This window comes from Varanus komodoensis, unplaced genomic scaffold (genome assembly GCF_004798865.1).
Source record: "Varanus komodoensis strain SLA01 unplaced genomic scaffold, ASM479886v1 scaffold15, whole genome shotgun sequence".
NCBI lineage: Eukaryota > Metazoa > Chordata > Lepidosauria > Squamata > Varanidae > Varanus > Varanus komodoensis.
Window position 1 is genome coordinate 27,642,137 of NW_025335440.1, and position 24,677 is coordinate 27,666,813.

General features: G+C 40.1%; 1 protein-coding gene across 2 annotated transcripts; it reads left to right on the forward strand.

Moving 5' to 3' along the window:
• The first annotated feature begins 6,723 nt into the window (after positions 1 to 6,723).
• On the forward strand, positions 6,724 to 24,677 carry STEAP2 (STEAP2 metalloreductase). Of its 2 annotated transcripts, none has more exons than XM_044425194.1 (5): positions 6,724 to 6,927; positions 16,181 to 16,704; positions 17,825 to 18,352; positions 19,180 to 19,344; positions 20,195 to 24,677. In XM_044425194.1, exons 2-5 carry the CDS (start codon positions 16,213 to 16,215, stop codon positions 20,477 to 20,479), a joined length of 1,470 nt encoding a protein of 489 aa, XP_044281129.1. In that variant the 5' UTR covers positions 6,724 to 6,927; positions 16,181 to 16,212; the 3' UTR covers positions 20,480 to 24,677. The 2 variants fall into 2 exon arrangements, with proteins under 2 accessions (XP_044281129.1, XP_044281130.1); XM_044425195.1 differs by having other exon boundaries at positions 6,828 to 6,892.

Sequence of the window (24,677 nt, forward strand, 5' to 3'; positions counted from 1 at the left end):
GACTTTACATTGCTGGAATGCACTTCTAATGCAACGTGAGACATCGGACTTTTCCCATGTACCTGCTACAGCTGTCTCCCATATACAGGGTTGGGGTTATAACCTCCAGATTATCTTTCAGGAGCTGTGAAAATGGGGTTCCCGGACTTTTGGAAGTAGAACTGCAAGCTTTCTACTAATGCAAAATCACAGTTGGGCATTACCCATGGTAAAATAAATGACTGTGACAGGTCTGAAAAAAGATGGGAAGACAGTGAAGAAAATAATGGAAGGCAACAGATTAGCAAGAACCTCATTGGAATTCACTGCAGAAGTGAGTGAAAGACTGCAGTTCCAGAGAAAGTGGAAAGCAAGGATACAAGCTTTGTTTGTTTCAAACTAGTTACTACAAGATAAGAGAAGTGCTGCTAGATCAGACAAAGGGCTTATCTAGTTGAGTATCCTGTTCCGCACAGCAGTTGAAAAGATGCCTATCCAAAGGTCACATGGTGAAAGTCATGACTACAATAGCTGTCACCTGCTTTGCCAGCAATTGGTATTCAGGAGCTTATGCCTGATTCCTGCCATGTGCCAGGTGAATGTGTGGAGGGGGCTGCACAAAGAAACCACTCGCTGCTGTCCTGGCACACCACTGGGCTGCTCTCCCAGTTAATATCTGCTTGAAGGACTTCTTCATACACACAGATGTCTGCAGGGAGAGTGCCTACCTTGTCTCGGGATCCCTAGCTAATTAGCGTCCATCCTTGCATATAGAAGCTCCCTGCACACATATTTTATGGAGGGCATGGGGAATACTTGTCCTTCCAGATACAGACTTCAGCTCCCATCATCCCTCACTATTGGCTCTGCTACCTAGGACTGATGGAAATTGCCATCTACTAGCAATTGGAGGGCCACACATACTTTCACCTCGTCTTGCAACAAACATTTAATGGACTTTTGGCAATGAGCAATCTATTCATTCAATTTGAACTGACATAGTAGGTACCTCTAGAACAGTGATGGCAAACCCTTTAGAGACCAAGTGCCCAAACTGCAACCCAAATCCCACTTATTTATCACAAAGTGCCAACACTAGACTAAAACCTGAAAACAGAGGTTTTAGTTTAGAAAAAACACCTCCCAGCCAGTCCAAGCAAATATCTATCTATCTATCTATCTATCTATCTATCTATCTATCTATCCTTGGCAGTGCACTCACCAGCCATGCGAAAGCTTAGATGAGTCATAGCTAATGAGTCGCGGCTTGTGATGTTATCGCCTGGCACCACTACTTTCTGAGCATGCTGGGGTGATGCTGGGGAGAACTGGCTCACATGCCGACAGAGAGGGCTCTGCGTGCCCACTGTGGCACACATGCCATAGGTTCGCCACCACTGCTCTAGAACTTCTATGGGAAACCTTTGGCTGGAACAGGCCCATTTTCAGAGGCTTCCTGTCCTTGGTCTAGAGGCATATTACTTTTGATAGAAGTATTCATGACCTCCACAAATTTGCCTATCTTTTAAAATCATGAAAGAACACAATCTTACGGGCATTGGACAGAAAAATGTCTACATCTCCCAGCATCCTTCAGCCAGCTACAGCATGCATAGGATTGTACCCTAAGTTGGTCGTTCTCACTACATCTGGTAGTGCCTTCCTTTAATCCTGAATCCCTCAACATCCCACTTCTTTAAATTAAATTTTATGTGGGAGTAAGAAAACTGCTATCCATGTTCTCCACTCCGTTCATAATTTTATAAAATTCTACCAAGTTTCCCAGATTATCTCCCCTACAAAACAAAAATAAGAAAAGCTTGCTCATAGGGGAATTGCTACAGCTCCCTGATCATTTGGACTAGGAGGGTCCATTAAAAATGTGAATAAGTGAATCAGCTACTTCTGATCTCATCAGAATCCTGTGAGTAGAAATCTAAAGCGGGATTTGGAGGGTCAGTGAAGCCTGCTGGGAATAGTGGTTTTGTCTGGGAAATAATGAATTGTGTTTTTTTAAAAACTCATCAGAACCTCTTGAGGAATGCAAAGCCCTGGCTTGCTCCAAAGCTGCATCAAACTGATTACGCTTTTCTAAATTTCTCTGGCTTTAAAAAATGATTAAAAGGTGGATTTTAAATTGAAGTGTCATCCAAACCTATACTTTAGCTTCTCGGTGGGAACATGTCCAAAGTAGTTGTTGGTGCAAGCACTTGATAAGTTATTTCAGCTTGAACTTTGGATCTTCTCCTGGAGAATTTCTTGTTTTGCTGTTTAGGATTTGTATTTGCAGAATTTGGCATGCTTCTCCTGAGCAAGTTTGTTGTTTTTACAGCAGGCGCAGCAGTAAAAATCTGTTTTAGTACTCTGTCAGATATATTTGTGACTCAACCAGGCATTGCAACACACACAACTGAACAGGACCTGACCTTTTTTATTGTTGAAAAGCAGTGAAAGATTCAGAGCACTGCACTGCTCTGATATACCAATAAAAAATAGAAATAGTAAAACTAAAGATGTGGAGGAGGCAATTGCTTTGAAAAATTAGACCAAAATGAAGGTTGTAACATTTAATTGGTTAGATTACTTGATTTTTTGAAAACCTTTAAATCAAAAGATATACCAGTTCATTAAGCACTAGATTTCTAAAAAGAGGAGAAAGGAGAGTCATTCCCAAGATAAAAACATCTCAGTTGTGAGTGAATAGAGAAGGCCTCTTCAATAAACAAAAGGTTTTTTTTTTTTGTTTCAAAACAGTTGTTTTGTCTAATGCAAATGTAGGCATGGTTAATGCATTCAAAATAATTTGACTGATCAAGTACCATTTCTTTTAAAAAGTGACAGTCCTATTCAGGCCTGATTTACTGGAACATAAATGTGTACAATTTCACCCTTACTGATGAGAATCAAATTGTTGAGAAGAAAATGCACCACCAGGCTGTAATTGTTATATTTTAAATTGTTCTTTTCAGAGGGATAACTATGTTGGACTATTAGAGGAAATGCAAAAAAAGTGGCACTTTCAAGGAAAAAAAATATTGTGTCATGAGTGCTTATGGACTTGCAACATATTTAATCAGATGTATGAAGTGTTATGGTTGGGAGATATATGAGTATGTGTGTATGAAATGTATATGGATCCAAGAAAAAATATAATCTGTGGAGCCAATGGGCAATTAATTGATTAAATACAGGCTTGAACTCTGCCTCTTGCACTAAGAAATGTCACAGATTTATCATTACTTAATTTTACCCTACTCTATAACTTTTTCCCTGTGTATTCTCATCAGGAAAAATACCTAACTGTATTTGCCACCTGAGGATAATTTTTCATGCATCTAATGAAATGGACTCTACAACATGAAAGCTTATTCTATAATAGCCCTGCAATCTTTACAAACTTAACTTCGAGTAAACTCCATTGAACTCAATGGGACCACTCTGTGGAAAGAGGTTTGTACCATGAATCTGTTAGAGCACAATCCTGTGCCTATCTATGCAGGCATATGCTCTATTTTATTGAGTGGGGTTTACTTCCAGGTAAGTATGTCTAGACTTGTAGCTTCTAAGGTACCCTTTGTATTTGATGATTTTAGTATTTTCTTGTACAGTTGACTAGATGAGCTGCAGCAGTTCAATTAGTAGTTATGATTCAAGAGTATGCCTGTTTACTCAAGAGTAAGCCCTATTCATTCAAGTAAATAATGACTGTGAGATTGCAGCCTTGGTCTGTTTAACTTTAACAACAATAACAAATAATTACTGGGTCAAAAGAGATAACATTATAGAGAAAAGGGATGAATACATTACATCAAAAGGGGTCATGAAAGATGCTAAGTGAAAAGGTTAACAGTTCAAATGTCTGAGAGAGATAAATAAGCAGAAGGTGAAGGGTACCAAGGCACACTTTTCTTGTGCTTGTTAATAAATAACCCTGTACAGGTAATCTCAAAACCCCTTCGTATTGCTGACAGGCTGAACATTAAATGGACTAGAGAGAAAGCTTCAGTACATCCATATGCACCATAGCAGAGGGATACATGCCAATATTTGATTCCTTCCATTTCATTTTAGCCTCACTTTAAAATGTTTATTTAAACAAATCTCTGAGAGACGCAATAAATTTGACAAGCACTTTTGGATAATGAATACCAAAATGTACATGATCAGCCCACGAGTAACCAATCCTGTGTGGCTTCGTCTTTGTGCAATGTGTTAAATATAAAAATCACTATCCATAGACACATGAATTTGTGCCAGATGAATTTATTCAGTGATACTTGTCTCATGCACAGCATCAGAACAACACAAGCAGGCTTTTAGTATGATACAAGGATCCTTCCTGGCTGGCTGAAGTTACGAGGGTAAATTCAACCAGCTCTGGATGGAATCACATTCTCCTTGAAGCAGCATATTCCTGGGGGTGCTCCTTGAGCCATCTTTTTCACTTGAGGCCCACCTACTTCCAATGGCTGCCCACTTACTTCCCCTATAGGACAGGGATAGATGGATGCAATACTATGTACTGTGGTAATCTCTAAATTAGATTTATAGATACATGCTATGTGGGGCTGCCCTTGGAAGATTGTTTAGAAGTTGTAACTTGTGTAAGATGCAGCAACCAGATTAATAACAGGGTTGAGACAGTTTGAACATATAATACCAATTCTGGCCCAATTTTATTGTCAACCTAAATGCTTCTAAGCTTATTTTAAAGTACTGGTTTTCATCTACTTTGTTTGGGACCACAGTACCCAACAGAACTCCTTTCCCAACTTGAAATATGTTGACATTATAACCAAGATCTTGGGCCTCTGAGGACTTTGGTTGGTGGCAACAAAAAAGGGACTTCTCAGTGGTTGTCCCTGTCCCCCAGTTGCAGAAAAAGCCCACCTGCTGATGCCAGGCTAAGACTGGCCTCCATGACAGGGCATTTAAGATTTAGTTTTCACATCATAACAGCTACTTAAACAAATCTTATTTAATTTGTATAAGCAAATGCACCATTTTAAAATCTGTTTAAAATGTTTGTACATTTTCATTGCAATGTTTGTTTTAATTGTTATATTTTTATTGTATTTTATGTTGTAAATCAGCCAGAGAGCTTTGGCTTTTGGGTGGTATGTAAATAGAATTGATGATGATGGGACTGAAGCAACTCCCTTCTGAAGAAAGGTTGCACCATCTGAGATGGGTTAGCATAGAAAGAAAAAGCAAGTAAGGGAAGAGGTGTAGAACAATTTTGCATGGTGTAAATAAGGGAACATTTTTTCCCCCTTTCAAAATATACGAACTGAGTCATTGCATGAAGCTGATTGGTAAGAAATTGATGATAAATGGCAGAACCTTTTCACACAGAAGAGAGTTAAATTGCTGAATTCACTTCCACAGGGTGTAGCAGTGACCACTTCAATTGCAGGATGGAGCAGTTTGGACTGCTTTAAAGGGAAATTGAACAAATTCATGGAGAATAAGATTCTCAATGGCTACTCACCCTGATGATTATTTATTATTTAGTAAACTTCTATGCCGCCCCATTTGCCGAAGCCTAGGGGTGGCTTACAACAATAAATACATATAATCATATAAAAACAATATAATTGGAAATGCCCTGGCCAAAGATATAAAATCAATAAATAAGCTAACAATTAAAATGCTGTTTAAATAAAAAGGTCTTGACCTGGCACCGAAAACCATATAACGATTACCTCCAGTGTCAGAGGCAGAATGCTCATGTACACCAGCTGAGGGGAAATATGGGTAGCAAAGTGCTACTGCACTCATGTCCAGCTTGTAGGATTCTGTGGGCAGCTAGTTCTTAGATGCACTGCTGATCAGATCCAGCCTTCTTACACTTTGGACACAACTCCATGTATTTTCTAAAGCACCAGCTCTTTTAGTAGGGATTGAATGGGGAGGGACTACTTGGTTCTTTCCCATCCATGCAAAATTATCCGATCACCACCTGTCAGTATCAGAAAAAATTAAAAGCTTGGTATAACATATGGGTAGAGAAGTACAGGCTAAAAAGTTGGATCCAGCCCACAGTGTTAGATCAAGCCTGTGGCCTCCCATACCTCTCCACTGAAGCCAATTAGCATTTTAATTAATTGGGGGTTGGGATGATCTTTATTCAGGTTGTAAATGCCTGTTTTTTCTTATTATACTTTTATGAATGTTTTACTAGCATGTTTGGTTGTTTTTATTTCAAGGATATTGTCAGCACCTCTATTTCTTTTTATTATCATTATCATCATCATCGCACTGTGTTTATATCCTGCCTCTTTTCCTCTTGTGAGGGGTCCAAGGCATCTTATAGCTCCATTTTCTCCTTAAACACTGCCCTGCGAGGTAGGCTTGGCTGGGAGACCAGACTGGCCCGAAGTCATCCAGTGAACTGCATGGCTGAGCAGGGGCCAGGCCCTGGATCTCGCGGGTGCCAAGTCCAGCATTCTAACTCCCATACCACATTAGCAGTCTCTTTTTAGGAGCAGAAAGGCGGGGTAATTATCAGTGGTATCAACAGTAAGATTAGTATCAGTAGTATATTACTGATGATTAACACATTAATGTCGCTTAAGCGAGCAAGGGGTTACAGCCCGGGGGCCCGTCATGGTTATCTATCAAGCCACACGCGCGCGCGCACCCGGCCGTCCCTGGGTGACCGGAGCGGGGACGTCGCATTCGGCAGCAGCCCGCGCTGCTTGCTGCCGCGGCTCCCGGTGTGCACGCACGCGGGCGGCCCCGCTCGCCGCCCGTCACGCTTCCCCCGCCTTCCGGCGGTAAGCGAGAGGACGAGGCAGACGCTGCCCGACCCAGCCCGGCCGCTCGCGGCATCGCTTCCCAAAGAGGCAGGGCTGTGGTGAGAGACGAGACGCCTACTGCCCTCGCTGCCGGAGCACCGCGCCACGGGCGGGTAAAGCTGCAGCGCGCTCCGGGCGCTACAAGGAGGTGAGTCGAACGGGCGGGAGGGAGGCGGGAGAGAAGGGCAGAGGCAGCCGCAGCCAAGGCGTCTCAGCCCTGCCGTCGCTCGCCGCTCCGCGAGGAGAGAAGGAAAGGCCGAGCCTGCTCCGGCGTTGCTCCCGCCCTCCTCCGCGGTTGTGTTCGTGATTTATGCACGGCGCCCCCGTGTGAGAACAAGACGGGAGAACAGCGAAACCATGACCAGAGGCGCTGGGGCGAGGGACGGGGGCGATAGTAGAGCACTGATGTGCATTTAGCGTGGCCCAGTAGCACTAACTTGTTTTCCAGGATGTAGCCCATCTCTGAAAAGAATGCATCTGCCCCCCACAAATTCGGCATTTTGAAAACAGATGAGCAAAGACTAGAGCCGCCCTCTTCCGCCGTCGCCCGCGACTGGTGCTGTCTGGCATCATCCGCTTCCAAACCTTTCAAGGGCAAACAAGGTTGGAAGTGAATGTGCGATTAAAGTAGGGCTTGTGTGGTAACCTGCAGGCACAAGTTAATTAGGCCTTTATTAGGCTCTCTTTTGAAAGCGCGGGCGATAAGAGTAGTCCTAGTTAAAGCACCGAGGTCAAAGAATGCCCTTCTAGACTCTCAGTGTCCTAACTCTTGAAGCAGAAGATAAACTCTCAATAGATGCTGGTCGTAATTCACCGTTCATTCCTTTTCACCACTCCTCACCAGTAAGGCATTGCAAACATCACTTGATCCCTGAGAGCAGGGACCTTTGATACAGTCCTGTGTGCGTGTTTACTCCAGAGTAAGCTCCACCAGGGTCAGTGGGGACTTAATTTGGCACAGGATTGCACCCTGATTAAACCCTTTATAAGGATAGCAGGATGGTGGAAGAGAACACCTTGATTCAGTACAATTGGCCTTGCCCCAGCCTCCCATACTACAAATAGATTCTGCAGTTGCATTCTGAGTAAAGTCATTTGCAGAACTTGTTACCAGCTGAGGTTCTTCGGAGCAGACCAAAAACACAGACTGTTTTCCTTGCAAAACATTTTTTTATTGCTCCCAAGTACAAATCACCCAGAATGAATCTCTGAGCATGCACAGAATGGTTTGTTGAGCCCAATCTAGTGTTTACCTGCAGGAACTTTCCTTAATAATATACCTGGGTCCCAACCCTGTGGGAGGGGCTTCTAAAGCAAGCATGCCTTTTCTCTGCATGGGAATAATTTAATTGGGCCATTGGCCTCTGGTGACACCTTGTCAAGGGGTCAGGAGGTGAGGCTACCAGGTCTCTATCTGAGAACCCCACCAGTTGTACCTCTTGATTATTCCCAGGAACTGCCCGAATAATTTGGCAATGAGGTACGCATGTCCAACATCCTTCATCTCAGTGTCGCAGCCTGTCCCATCCTCCACACAGTTCCCCTTTGATCTGATCACATTCCAATTCTAAATCTTTGGAACTGCAGCCAGCACTCTGTGAAAACGAGTGCCCACAGCAGCTATCCTCCTCACTGCCAACAAAACTGAACACCAGTTGTGGGGAAAAGATGCCCAGAATTGACCCCAAGTCCCTCAAGTTTCTTTTTTACAGATGGTTGATTTACTGTATTCTGTATGCCTTGTTTGAGGCGAACATTTGTCTTTTACAACTCCAGATGGTGTGTGGATACAGATAGGACAGCCCTACACCAGTGGGATCTAACTACAATATGCATGTAACCCCTTGGCAAGCTAGTTTTCCTAGCATATACAAATGATAATATTATCCTAAAATGAGATGTCTCAGCAGCTTGATTAGCTGTATCAGCAGAATGATAAGAAAGTCTCATAACAGCTATATGGTGAAGTAATCTTTGCATATCCTAAATCAATAACTTTTCTGAAACATGAGTTAATAATATTAATTTAATATGTAGTTATCTGTTTATTTACACAGCACCATTATGCAGAACATAGCAATTTAAAGGGTAACAATTTTATTCATTTTATTTTATGTCAGTTAGCTACTATGTTTTAACTCTTTTTTCTGTTGAAAGGATTGTTTTCCTTCTCTTCATGATTTTTGGGAGAACTTGTTCTTAGAGACTGATCATAAATGTTTAAAATACAAAAGAGACGAAATAGAGAGCTGCCTGCCTCCAGGTAGCTTACACTCTAAAATAACTGTGCTTGACATTAATTGAGCTTTGTTTAAGAAAGCTAACTTCATAACTTTACATATGGTTTGTTTAAAGAAGACACAGTTTGAAAATGGCTTGTTAGTCATAGTTTGTTGGTCTAGTTGATGCTCTCACAAAATGGCTGCCCTGGGAGGGGACATTCACAAAATAGTTGCCATGCCAGAGGAAAGGGCACAGTTAGCAGAGAAGGCTGGACTGGGGCCCTGGTCTGGAGGTTTAGCATCCCTGACAGAAGAGGTGAGACTGTGAAGATCTGGGCTAAAGAGGTATACTTGGATGTTATCAAGATGTAAGTGGTCCTAAAGTTACCTAAACATGTTATATAGGAAGAAAAGCAAACAATCAAGAATAGGGCATTGAGTGACCTCAACAGTGAATTGGAAGACAAAGGCAGGGCCTTGCCTAATGGGCATATTGAATGAGTGACCAGTAAGAACAAAATCAGAGATATATAAGATATAGAGGTAGTCAAGCAAAAATAAATAAACTGTGTCAAAGGCAGCAGAGAGATCAAGGGAGATGAAGGACTGAATAGAAACTCTTGGATTTGACAGAAAAAGATTGCCTGTAATCTTAGGCAGAAGTAAGACACTAGCTAGAGCCATGCATGATCAGACCAAAGGCTGATCTAGTCCAGTATTCTGTTCCCACAGTGGCCACCAGCTGCCTACAAGAAGCCCACAGACATACAAGATGACCACAATAGTGATTTTCCATGTGTATTCCTGAGCAACTGCTATTGACAGGCACATTGAATCTTGATACTGGAGGTAATATATAACCATCATAAATAGAAACTATTAATATGCTGCTTCTTCACTGAAGACTCCAAGAGTAAAGTTGGAAGAGAGACAGTGAGATGAACAGCACACATTGCAGCTTACATAGTAAACTGTAAATAGATGGGTCAAATGAGGATTTTTTTTTAATGGGAAAGGGTGATTCATAGTAAATATTTGTGAATTTGAACACATGATTAGCAAGTTCATATGAAAGGATATGTGATAAAATGCTTTTCAAGGACATGATCCTGTCTTAGACCAGAGGCCTTGATGTCTTCCAAATGAGACCACAGACTCAACCTTACAGACAGTTCTTTGACTATTAATTCCACTCCCTGAATTGCACTTCATGGGGCACTATGAAGCACCCAGAAGGAAATTAACAAAGAAATTGGTTGTGCTGGGGTACTGAATGGTCCACACTGAGCTGTTTGTATCAAATTTAACTTCAAGCAAAATTTGGGTGAGTTACCACTCCTTAGTGCTAATATGGCTTATGCTGAAATAAAAAGAGAGGTGGAGACAGTGGGAACTGTAGTAGGGGTCACATGTCACCTCATCCTTTGCTAGTGCAACCACTTCTTCACTGGGTAAAGGCAGAGTTCTGCTATCACAGCCATTTCTTCTACTAATCTGCTTTAGGCCCTTTGCCTAACATCTGTCCATGCCTGGTTTCTGGTGCTAGCCTGTACACTTAATAAACAAACAATTTCTAGCTTGTATCAGCTTCCTCTGTAATTCAGGGCTTGTGAGAAAATGTGTCTCTCTGAGAAGCAGGTATAAGATGATCCCCAGAAGAAAAGGAAACGTCAACCATTAAAGCTTCTCTCTGCACAACATACAGGTAACAAGCCTTTTAATGCCCCCAGACCTCAATGCATGCAAGCAAGCCTCTGAACTTGGACACTTATGGACATCCAGTGCTTGGAGCCAGGTGTAGCGGTGGCACTCTCTGCTGCTTGTCTTGTTGCATTCAGCCATCTAGATTACATGTCCAGGAGTGGGAAAGGAGGAGGCTGGGGCACCAGTAGGAGTCTGCGTAAGCCATTGTCCGCAGCAGCCTCCCCTCCCCAATTCCCTGCAAGCCCCTTTCTCTGAGATCCAATTGCATCCTTACAGCGACAACAAATATAGCTCTCTCTGTCCCAGATGCAAGGTAGGGCGGGGGAGGCAGGGGCTCGGTCCTCAGAGTCCCAGCTCTCAGACCACAGACCCATGGACCAGGAACCACAAGCTACCTCCTTGCAGTAGCAATCAGGTACGAGCCATCATTTTGAATTTCCTGTTCTTTAAAGTGCCTGTCACAACATCACCCAGCGCATGACAGCAGCAGTCAGGGCCAGTGTCAGTGGTGGTATGGCTAGCTAGCACTCAGGCAATGGTCCAAGCATGCTAGATGCTGACACTGGACTTGACAGCTTAGCAGTGACCCCACAACATAAGCCTGATTTATGTCAGTGGCACATTGTGTACTTATACACATCTGCTTCTGCTCTTGATCATAGTGGCAAGGGTTATTATTGGCTGTTGCTATAAACAAAAGTCACTTCTAATTATTTCTCATTGGGATACTAAAGAATGGATATTCCTCAGATAGTACCATCAAATAAGTAAAAATATTCCCCAGGTCCCATCAAATAAGAACATCAGCATGCTGCTTCAGACAAGTGGTCCATCTAGTCCAGCGCTCTGCTCACATGGTGGCAAACCAGTTGCGCACAAGATCCCTCTAGCAGGAAGGGTGCAAGAGTCCTGTTTGCCAAATTGGTGGCTATCACTACTTTAAGTGGCAGTGAATTCCAGTTTGTTTAAACAAGCGAAGTTCCCTGAGAGGTTCACAACAGCATTATTATGCATAATAATTATGCATTGTTTGAAGAAGTATATGCATGGGATTAGCCTTATTTATAGTGCAATTCTGTGCATGGTTTTTAGAAGTAAGGTCCACAGTGTCCAGTGGAGTTTCTTCCTCTGCAAATGTGTATAGACTGAATTGAGTGAAACTTCTGAGTAGGCATGCATAGGATTGCACTGTCAATCTTCAAATGCTCTAAAGCACAGGACAGAGTTCAGGGACAGAGTGTCTTTATTTTATATTATTGCTGAATGCCGTGATCTAGCAGGAGCATTTTTGTCAAGCATATTGCTTTAGGTTATATGTCAGTCTTTGCCCTCCAGTACTTGTTTCACTCTTCAGTTGTCAGAGGAGCTGACAGCAGAATCTCTGAAGTCCACAAATCTGACATTACATCTGTTGCAATGCTTGTTTTGTCACACTGAACTTAACCTTACATGGCAGCATTTTCCACTGTTAGAGCAGGAAATTTTGAAAAAAAGGACTACAAAAAAGTCTCTATATACTCACTTAAATGCCTGAGATCAGTCTTGTCCCTAGCACCAAGTAACTGATCTTTTAGGAGCATTTGATTCAGTAATGAATTTGCTTGGCTGTCTCATTTTGATTCTGATCATTCCAAACTATTTCAAATTCAAATCCCGTTGTAAATATGTCCTTACTTTTTGGGTAAATTCAGCTTCCCTCCCTCTAGTACCCACATCTGTGTAGCAGATGGATGCACAGAAATTTTTCCACACAGTGTCATGCATGCCACAATTGCATATCTAAATTCACTGACCAGCAAACTGAGATTATTTTTTAAATCAGGAATGCCATAATTTTATCTCTTGTGCCATTTTCTTTTGTCTGACAAAAGGATCTGCCTGGCTGATAGAAGAATTGCCTTGCACACAAACTGGCCATGATTTTCTTCCAACTGCTGTTTTGGGGGTTTCTACTTAGGGCAGAGAGAGGGGGCCCCTACCCCAGTCTCCTGCATTTAAAACAAAGCTTAAGTGTTCACCCCAACAATTTTCACTACTGCAATTGATTGCTGTGTTGCCTTCCCCCAGAGGCTGAATCAAGCATAGCATATTTGGCAACTTTTCATCTGCCATTACTTACTTTAGCCGGAAAGTCCCATGTCAACATTCAGACAATATTACATCGTCACCTATGATATTATGACAAATTGCAGATGAGAAGTTTGGCATGAGAAGGTTAGGAATTCAGTATTTAGGAGAAAACTTTTCTAAAACTGCAGTTTTCATTTGAGAGCTGGGTCAAAGTTGAAGAACTGCCTTTAGCAACTAATTTAAAAACAATCACCTTTCTTTCTGAGCACTGAACTTAGAATAATAGTTTAAGCCACATAGAAAACAGCACTTTAAAGTATTATTTAGATCTAATTACTTGATCAAAGTTCAAGGAGAATGAAGGGAAATTTCAGTATTCAGTTCTTTAGATCCTTGCTGCTAAAAGTTATTTGTTTTCTGTAAAATTGAGGATACCAAATAGCTGGGATGTTTTACAATCTACCATTTGAGCTCCAAATGCAACCACCATTCCCAAATGGGATGCAGTAATTCAATTTTTTTTCCATTATTTGCTTTAGTGAGTCACACTTCCAGGACAGAAATCTTATTTCATCAGTTTGTTTTGGCCAAAATGATGGTTGACTAGTACTTACTGAATTTGCAGATCACATTTAAGAGTGAATCATTGTCTCGGGTCAAATAAAGCATAACTATTAAGAATTTAGTTCAGCTTTTTAAAAAAATTACAACTTTTAAAGCTTATACATTTTGAATGCTACCAAACTACTCTTCCTTGTCATAACCCCAAATGCTATTTGCATTTGCTTTATTAGCCTGATTAAGAGTTAAGAGGTTAAGAGAAATATTCTGGGCCATTGAATAAGTAATTAAAACTGAATGCCATTGGCATAGGTCTTCTGTTAAGCCTTTATAGATTTGTTGTGTGCACATATTCCCATTTATACCCTTTTTCCAAGCTGACATCTAAATCCATGGAAAAGATAGAAGGGGATACAGAATTCTTTTGGTGTTAAACTATAAAGTTAAGAAGTGAAATCTAACCCTGCATGAATGGACTTTCTCTCATGCAGGATGACTTTTCCCTCCCTTCTTTTCCCCTCAGACGACCCCCTCATCTGCAAAATCCCTCAATGCCATGGAGCAGATTTTGGGGGGCAGCATGGGAAAGGGTATGGCTGCCAGAATGTGTTCGGTGAGCAGGATAAGTTAAATTTCTTCCATGCATAATCAAGCGATTAGATTCATGCCTTACAAACACTGAGCATCTAAAAAGTCATTTCCATCCTGATTGGTTAGGCAAAATTTTATTACACGTTCAGATAGCAAGTGCTATATAACAAGTGGCATTCCTTCCTATGCAAGAAGTCTTTCTAAGATGACATCTGATGTGTGTCCCATCCAAAAACAAAGGAAGTATCCCGCTCCCACTTGCTTTGGAACTCATGGCTTTTTCTCTTACAGAAATCAATGCAGACTTTGAATTTTGTGACTGATTGCTTGGAAGCAAGTCCCACTAAATTCAGGAGGACTTACAACCATTTAAATATATATAATATTGTGCTCTAAATTCAGAGTTAATAAACTGAGATGTCTTGAATTGACTGACAACCACTGTAGTCCACATGGAATATAAACAAACATAAATAAGGGAGAAGAATATATATTACTATCTTTCAGTATATTATGATAGTTACATTATGAATACTTTATTCAGCTTGGGAATGTGGCAGGGTACCTGTAGGCACCAATATGCTCAAGGACACTCCTCTTGCTGCCCTGTGGGCATTTTAATTAACAAAAATACCTTGGTAAGGAGAAATAGTGGGTGTCAACAGCCCAATGTTCCAAGCCACCCAGAAAATCTGGGGTTGGTGTAGTGGGTTGCTTCTTGGGTGGTGGGGGGAGCTAAAGCAGGGAGAGGGGAATACATTGCCTGTGCTTGGTATGCATTTTGCTGTGTATGTAGTTGTTTCTTTGGCAAGCTGTGTGTTGCCTGTGTTGGTGTGTGTTTGTGTATGCATTAGGGGTGTGTGTGTGTTTTGCTATGCTGTTTTTATGCATGTTTCAGGGCATTCCCTTTGGTGAAACTGGTATATTAAAGAGCTTGGTGGGGACAAGTGTGCAAACTGACATTTGATGCTCAGCCCTCACCTCTGCCTCACACTTAGTTTCTTGGTCAGCTTGCTTGCCTCTGTACTTCATTGGTGTGCCTTTATGAAAAAGGTGTTTGGGAGCAAGCACAGCCATCACAGCAGTCATTTGGAGAGTGCTAATAACATCCGATCAACATTCCAAATATGCTTACTGACCCAGAAAGTCTGTGGAGGGGCTATTGATTCAGCATATTCATGATGCAGTACAGACTCACCAGTGTCCAACCTGGGTAGCATCCCATGCGCCTTGTTCTGCATAGCTACACCATTATGCCCTGTATCAGGGAATTATTTATTTATTTATTTATTTATTTATTTATTTATTTATTTATTTATTAAAACATTTTTATGCCGCCCCATTCGCCGAAGCCTCAGGGCGGCTTACAACAATAAATTAAAATAACATTTTAAAATATATACATTAAAATACAAATATATGATATAATACATACAATATAAAACAAGCCGCCCTGGCCAGATAAAATTCAATTTGCCTTATGCTGCAATCCTAAGCATGTTCAAGTTAAAGGCAGTAAGTTCTCTATGGACAATACTAAGCATACTTATGAGTGGGGTTCCTTCCACTGAACTCTTGGTTTAAAAACTGTCTGTGGTCCATAGTTCTTTCACTATGGAATGCTGCTATTAGTTAATTGGTTATTAGTATTATTTTACAGAACAAGAAATTATGTACCTTAGGGTTAATGTCTGAATTCTTCACCAGTTGTGGTAAACAAACATGTAAAGCGTTTATAAATGTGGGTAACCTTTGGCATACAGATGTGGGCCTATAGAATCCCAAATTACTAACAAAGTCTTTGGCTTGTGCATATATGCAGGCATTCTATAAGAAATGTTCTTACAGGTCATACTGATAAATATGGTATGGATTCTGCCAAACTTCTGTGAAAAATATTTTTTATACGTTGTTGATGACTATTAAAATCATTTGCTATCCATTGCTTTTTCTCCAAATAACCTAAATTGGAAGCTTTGGCTTATCCAGTGCACGTCTGTTTGTACAAGGGTAGGTTTTCCTAAGTGGATTTTCTGAGAAAGTAGAGAGGTGGGAAAGCCTCAGCCTATGAGCAGAAATCACTAGCAGAAGCCAAGCTATAGTATGTGACTGATTGTTTTAATTTTAATTGGTATGAGAAGAAAATTGCTAATCTTGTAGAAAAGTCTGTGATTGTATAATTTACAATCACAAATAAATAATTTATTATAAAACAAATAATTAACCATGTGTTTTTTTCTCTTTGTCTTTTAGAAAACATCTCTGTGATCTCAGTCTGTTGAAATATGGAATCTATTTCTATGTTGGGAAGCCCTAAATACTTAAATGAAACTTTCTTGCCAAATGGTGTAAATGGTATCAAAGACACCAGTAAGATCACAATAGGAATAATTGGAAGTGGGGACTTCGCTAAATCCCTGACAATTAGGCTTATTAGGTGTGGGTACCATGTGGTCATAGGAAGCAGGAACCCTAAGTTTGCTGCTGAGTTCTTTCCGCATGTGGTTGATGTCACTCATCATGAAGATGCTGTAGCAAAAGCGAGTTTAATTTTTGTTGCCATACACAGAGAGCACTATGCTGCTTTGTGGGACCTCAAACATCTCCTTGTTGGTAAAATCCTTGTTGATGTCAGCAATAACATGAGAGTCAACCAGTATCCAGAATCCAATGCAGAATATCTGGCATCCCTTTTCCCAGATTCCCTTGTTGTCAAAGGATTCAATGTCATTTCAGCCTGGGCACTGCAGTTAGGACCAAAGGATGCTAGCAGGCAGGTAAGCTATGTATTTGAGTATTTTAAACAATAGGAATGAAAATAGTAGTTGCAACAGAGCCAGTGTAGTGTGGCAGCTAGAGTGTTGGATTGGGGACCCTGGAGTGAAACTCACTGGATGATTTTGACCAGTCATAGACTCTTGGCCAAACTTACCTCACAGGGATGGTGTTGTGAAGAGAAAATGGAGGAATATAAAAGCAGTTTTATAATAATAAATGACTGCCTCTGTGATCTTAACACTCATAAGTGATCTTTTATCACTACATTCTGAAAGAAAGGACTTGTACAAGGATGCTGGTGCAGTAAGTTTCTTCGTCATTCACACCAGTTGAGATCTCTTGCCGTCCACTAATTGATCCAGCACTCAGAGCAGACATTGCTCTTTCTACCAATAAGGCAATAATCACTGGTGTTGCTGAGCTGGAACTGAAGGAAAGCTTCACATGAGGGTGCCAAAATACCTGCACAGTTGAAGCACTGAAAAATCTTGTGCGGCCTACAACTGTTAAATTTCTAGAAGCAACCACTTCTGGCTTTATTTCCCACAGAGTGGTGCTTTTTTGTCCGTGACCATGAGTAGAATCAGGCTGCATGCTTTCTGAAACAAAGCTAGCTGTTCTGTAGTATTTCAATGTTGCAGGAAGATCTCATAAATCAGACACTTTGAGAACTTTGGAAAATGGAAGATCTAATCCTGAAATAATTTGTTCAGTCAGCAATCTAAATAATATTTCCAACCAGAGACCATTTGATCAAAACCATCTCCGGAACATGCTTCAGTTTTTCCTATGAAGCACCCTGCAAATGAAGTGAGATGATTTTTCAATGACATTACAGCAGTTTTAACATTGTTACATTGATGGAAAGATAAGTACAGTTAAAAATGGTCTTCTATCTGTCTTGAGGAATATAATTATAACTGTGACAGTGCTGAGTGAAAAAGATTCAAGCATTTTGAACAATATTTTAAAATAGTGTCTCAGACTCTGGGTTCTTTTTATCTGTATAGTTGGTAGTACGCACTGTGGTTTAACCATTTAGTCCATATAAGTGTTAATTTCATCTTAGATCAGTACATATAATTAATATAATCAATGTTGATTTTTCTTTCATTCTAGGTCTATATATGCAGTAATAGTGTTCAAGCTCGCCATCAAGTTATGGAACTTGCCCATCAACTCAATTTTATTCCTCTTGATTTGGGTGCTTTGTCATCTGCAAGGGAAATTGAAAATTTACCTCTTCGACTGTTCACACTGTGGAAAGGCCCAGTAATAGTGGCTGTCAGCCTGGCTACCTTCTTTTTCATCTATTCTTTCATTAGAGATGTAATACATCCTTATGTTAGGAACCAGCAGAGTGATTTCTACAAAATTCCTATCGAGATTGTGAATAAGACATTGCCAGTTGTTTCTATCACTTTATTGTCTCTAGTATATTTATCAGGGCTTCTTGCAGCTGCTTATCAACTTTATTATGGCACTAAATACAAACGGTTTCCACCCTGGCTGGAGAGCTGGTTGCAGTGCAGAAAACAGCTTGGACTGCTTAGTTTTTTCTTTGCAACAGTTCATGTGGTTTACAGCCTCTGCTTGCCTATGAGGAGGTCAGAACGGTACTTATTCCTAAATATGGCATATCAGCAGGTAAGGAAAATGTCTTTTTAAAAGTCAAATAATTCAAAGTGACCTAATATTATTGCTCATGTGAGTTGTAAGACTATGTTACTTGGCAGAAGACATTGCAGCAGAAAGTACTCAATTGTATATATTGTTGTTTATGTTGATATTCTTGATGCCATACGAATTATGAAATATATCAATGTTATAATTGATGCCATACAAACATGGTGCCATACACATTAAGAAAGGGCAGCTTCCTGCTGCAAATTGTTACTAGTGTAGAAACTGACACAAAGAATTATCAATAAGACTTGTCTTTCCCAAGGTATGAGTTGGACTTCAGCTCCTATTAGCTTTAGCCAACATGGCAAAAGCTGGAGTTGCAGTCCAAAATATCTTCAATCCAAAAGGGGATAAGAGTGGAGGCAGCTTGTGGATCAAGTCTATGACTAAGTTCAGACAGCACAATAACCCATACTCAAGGGTTCCCTGTGGACTGTTACTGAACTGTGGGTTGCTGCAATGTGTCTGAACCCAGTCATGCTAACTTTTGTTTCTAGAGAGCATTCACTGAACTCTGAGATGTGTATAAACTGAGGAACAAAAATTGCCTCTGTTTTCTTATTGTGCATAATTTATTCTGCTTTACCTGATTGTAAAAAGGGGCAACTCTGATTAGCGAACTAAAGTCCCTTCCTCACAATCACCGGAAACTGCAGATTTCCTTCTCTGCTCTCACGCTCTTGATAGTTTATCAATGAATAAAGTATACCAAATTGATAAAGACTGCTTTCATATAAATGTGTCCAATGCTCTAAAAATTCAATACCTCCATTCTTCCTCTTTTTCAGGTCCATGCAAATGTTGAAAATTCATGGAATGAAGAAGAAGTATGGCGAATTGAAATGTATATCTCATTTGGAATAATGAGTCTTGGGCTGCTTTCTCTGCTGGCTGTAACTTCTATTCCTTCAGTAAATCGATCATTAAATTGGAGGGAATTCAGTTTTATTCAGGTGAGTGTTGTAGCAAAGCTTCTACCACAAGGTGACACAATCTGCTGCTGGAAAAGTTAATAGTTTCCTAAATGCTACCTCTTTGGATTGGACCCTGGAATGTAAATTAAGCTCAGTAGAAAAACAGCCATAAGAAACAATTAATCAAAGACATTTTATTGAGCTTGAGCAGAACTTGTTTCCACCTGTCTGCAGGTGGTTCTTTCATTTGGTAATGAGAAGCATTTATGTCCTTTTAGGATATATTACATAATTCACTGAGCATGATGAGTATCTTTAAGTCCCAGTAATGCCTGGAAGCTGTGGCGCTCCCAGTATTTTTCAGATACTCTTTTGTAGTCTCTTTCTCTATATAACTTGCTGATTCAGACAAGCTGTCCTTACTCTCTTCTTTTCTCCTGCCATCTTTACCTGGCCAACAAATCTGTCTTTAGAATCAGCAAAACATGCAATCATCCCAGTAGCCAGGAGAGCATTCTTGACCACTGCCCTCTTTTCCTGACCTTTTTCAGTTCTTTTCATGACTTGACTTGAGAAATCAAAATCCATTGCAGTAACCTATTGGATCATCACAATAAAAAGTAAACACCTTTTTATGGGACCAACAAATTTCAGAAAGTTGAAAGCAGGATTTATATTCATAAGCCCTACATTCATTTTTTGCACTGAGAGCTATTCAGCCTATTTCCTGCACACAAGGCCAGGCAGGTAAATTCTTAGAATATGTTAATGATTTTACAGCTTAGTTTTGCTGAAACTCTTAAGCATTTCTAGCTATATCTGCTAATCAGGACTTCAAAGTTTTAATTTGTATTTATTTTTCTATTTCTACCCCCTTATCACCCCAAAGTCTACCCTTGGATACGTCGCTCTGCTCATAAGTACTTTCCATGTATTAATTTATGGGTGGAAAAGAGCTTTCGAAGAAGAATACTACAGATTTTACACGCCACCAAATTTTGTTCTTGCACTTGTCTTGCCATGTATAGTCATTCTAGGCAAGGTAATTTTGCTTCTGCCATGTGTAAACAGGAAGTTGAGACGGATAAGAAGAGGATGGGAAAAAAAATATTTTATTGAAGATAGAAGTGGAACTGGTTCATTTCCCTCACCAGAAAGGATTACAGTCATGTGATTGTACACTGCCATTATTAACTCTGTCAGCATGATCCTTTCAAAGTTCTTTAGTTCATACAGGCTTTTTTGTAGAAAAAAGCTAGCCTACGGCAATATGTAATTTAGGGGGTCAGTTATCAGGAAATGAGCAACATGTGATCAAGGCAGATGTAATTTTTTAAATGTAGTAGAAATGGTCTAAATGTGTATTTGCTGCATTCTGAGCAACCTGTTTTCTGAGTACAGAAAATTTGTTCACACCAGTATTGCCATACTTAGGCTTCAGTCCTAAATAGACTTATTAGAGCAGCCTTCCCAAACCTGGTACCCTCCTGATGTTACAGTTCATGACACCTGGAGGGCACCAGGCTGAGAGAAGGGTACCCTAGAGAATCAGCTCCATGCAACTCATTGGGGTTCACTTATGCATAAACCTGCCTAAGATTGCACTATTTTGTTACATCTCTCATAAGTAGGGATGCCAAACTCAAGGCTGGAGGAAAGTTATATTAAGAACGTAAGGAGAGCTGTGCTAGTTCAGTTCTTTCAGGTCTATCTGGCCCAGCTTTTTGCTCATATGGTGGCCTACCAAACACCTGTTGGAAGCATCCTCTCATATGGGCACCCCAGCAACACATACTGAGAGGCATACTTGCTCTGATACTGAAAGTCATATATAGCCACTGTGACTACTAGCCATTGATAACTCTGCCCTAAATGAATTTCTCCAATCTACTTTTAAAGTTTCCAAAGTGGTGATCATTGTTATATTTTGTGGGAGCACATTTTTTAGTTCCTGTGGATTGCATGAAGAAATAATTATCTGGAATGAATCTCTCAAATCCTGCACAAATCCTGTGGCTTCTTCTGCCTTTCTAGCCTTTCCCTATGACATTCTTGGAGCACATGAGGACTGATAGCACATTCTGGGCTTAACACCAAGCATCCTTTCACAGCTGCCAGGGCTCTGGCATGACCCATAGTTGATCCTTGCCCTGCCTGCACAACTGCATTTTTTTCTGGCCCAGCTTTTTCGCCATTCCATAGATTTCCCACCATGCCCATGAGCTAGCATTGTTCTGGGGCAGTTTTCCCCAGTCTTGTGCCTTCCTGACACATTTGGACTGCAACACCCAGAATTGCCACTCAATGACCCTGCTGGATGGGAATTCTGGGAGTTGGGGTCCAAATGCCTCTGAAGGCCACCAGGTTGGAGAAAGCTGTTCTAGGGCATTGTGGGTATTTAAAAGGGTGACCAGGTACAATTTTTCAGAGCCTCTTGGTTTGCTGCCCTGGCAGCAAAGCAAGTCCATCAAATCTTATTGACAAAGTAGGCTTTGCCCAGAACCCTTCAGATCTGGAGCCAGTTCTGATAGGATGAACAAAAGATCTGGAGGAAAAGGTGCAATTGTATTATTGCCTGTCTCATCAGGAGACTGGAAAGTACACAATTGCTCTCTAGCTTTGAATCCAGCAGCACTCATTTTCACCCATAATTTCCACACTGAATTTGAATAACAATGACACTAGACCACAATGAATGGTCTGCCCAATTAAAAACAATCTTAAACTGTTTTTTGATTTCTATTAGATGAAAGACACCCAAGTTAAACAGGGGTAATCACTTGGCAGAACAAATCAAAGGTACAGCTTCTGAGGGCAAAACTAGATGTGATCTATTTCAAATAACACATAAAGCAAGAAGTGGAAATCCAGCTTTTTCAAAGAAAAGGGGCAAACAGGTAGGAGAATATTAAACCTTTTGTGCCAGGGCTTAATTACCCACAGTATGTTCTCCCAGCTAAAGCTCTGGAACTGAATACTGAGTTCAGCTGAGAGAATATATATTGTATTAGTTCTTTCTAATATTAATGCTCTATCTACAAAATAACATTAAAAACCAGTATTTTTATTTACCAGACTCAGAAGTGAGGCTTTCACTATTCTATTTAATGTACAGTAAGGTTTTTACAAAAGTAATGTATTTACACCTGTTCCTCATTCATAAACCATAGTGGATGCGGCTGCAAATAGTCTGCAAAGAACTGATCCCAAGGCTTCCTTCCATGTGCTTAAGTTTTCACTGTATGTCCTTGTTGAAGCAGGTGAAAGCCATTAGAGATGCAGAGTAATGGATTCAAAAGTAGGTGCATCCAGGACTCTGCAAACCTCTGTATCCTTATATAAGATGCATCTTGATGTAGATAAAAATTCACAAGTTCACTGACAGAAACTATTGCAAAAGGTTTCCCTTGCTCTGCGTAATCATATACAGTATCTTCTCCCATTCATTACATTCTTGACTGAGGCCTTTTGAACACTAAGCTTAGAGAAATTTTAATATTTTAATAACCTATCATAATTGAAAAATAGATATTTTTGTGATGTGTATTGGGGTTTTATTGGCTACTTGTAATGTTTTACTCTGACTTGCTTAAACTTTTTAATGTGCTTTACATTGCACAAATTCTATTTTGTTTGCCTCTGTAAAAACAAAATCAGCTTCTGCAATGTGTGTGCTAAAAATGCAAATATTTTTATCACTTTGTTATGGATTGATAATCTTATACATCTGACATTCCACTGTGAAACTTAAATTCCAGGCTTCTAGAATTACAAATAAGACAAAAAACTTTTGATTACTACTTTATGTTTTTGCTGAATTATTAGTTTATTCACTGTCAAGGTTTGTTCCCACTGCTGCTATTTAAAGCTAGCCTAAGTAGTCAAATAAATGTATAGTCAATATAAATATAACTTCTCTGCAAGTCATCAGAAAAAATACAGTTCATCTCAGTGTATTTATGGAATATTTGTATAATATTTTGTTTGGGGAATGTCTGACTGGATTCACACACAACCCATATTCTGAAAGCTAAATTATCCATTACACTGAGGGAGAGGTCCCTTGGGGATTCTGCCCAGAGGGAGAAGAGATTTAAGCCCTTCCCGGTTGCGATTCCAGTGAAAATTCATACTACTCCCCTTGCTTCCCACAGATAGCGGAAAGAAAATATTTGGCCTGGTTTATAGCTGGGAAGGGAAGAGTTAAAGCTCTCCTCCCAAGTACTGTGAAGCTAATGGGAATGGGGAAAGGGAGTACATGCAGGTACTTTCTAATGATGCATTGGCACCCTCTTGAATTTGAATGGCAATTATTTTCGACTGCTGTCAGAATATTAATATTACATGGGATATGCATTAGTTAGGAAGCATCGTAATAGTTTATGTTAAGAGAAATAAATGATGTGAGCGAAGGCATATATATGAGTTTTATTATTAAAGACACATATTCCACTTGTAGTGTTTAAAATCCATAGTACTTAATTTCAATATTGCAACTACTCTTGCTTTAGAAATACAAAGAAAATTAATGTTTGCATAACTAGCCACAGTGAACTTGCTTTTCTAGCTATAGGTAGATGCAAAGCTGAAGCTTCAACTAAGGTATGTTTTTATTATTTAAAGTAGTGGAACATACAGGACAAATCCCAATACAAAGCTTATGAACTAAGGTATTGTGCATATGAATTACTTCAATTTTCTTCAGTAAGATTTTCAAGTGCCTCAGGTTACACAATTCTTAATAAAAATAATTCTTGCATAGTAAATACACATACACTCATGCATGTACATACACACACACACACACCAACCATTAAAGCATGTCAAGAATAACCTAAAACCTGTTATTTCTATATGAAGAACATGTGAAGAAACATGTTTAGACAAATTGGTTAGTACTTTCAACTGTACTTGGTTATTATACATCAATCATACTTTATTTTTGTTTTTGAATGGGAACTTTAAAAACTCAGACTGTTATAAATATATAATAGATTTTCACCAAACCAGGAAGAGAAAGACTTCAGTTTCCATTATTTTCTTAGATTGTCCAAACTAGCAAAGGAGGAAAAAATGAAAGTATGTTTTGATTGCATAAAACATGGAAAAATGGTCCAACCTGGTAAAAACTGCAGTTTTATGGGGAAATTCTTACTCAGTCCTTCACCCCAGCAGCAGCAGCTTATAGCATTTACCATGTGTAGGTTCTCCATACTAAATTGCAGGTGGGCCTACAATTCCCAGCATACCTCTATCAGCCATGCCAGCTGGGGGATGCTAAGAATTAGGCTTTTTAACGAGTCAGTCTTAAAGGAGATCAACCCTGACTGCCCTTTAGAAGGCCAGATACTGAAGATGAAACTCAAATACTT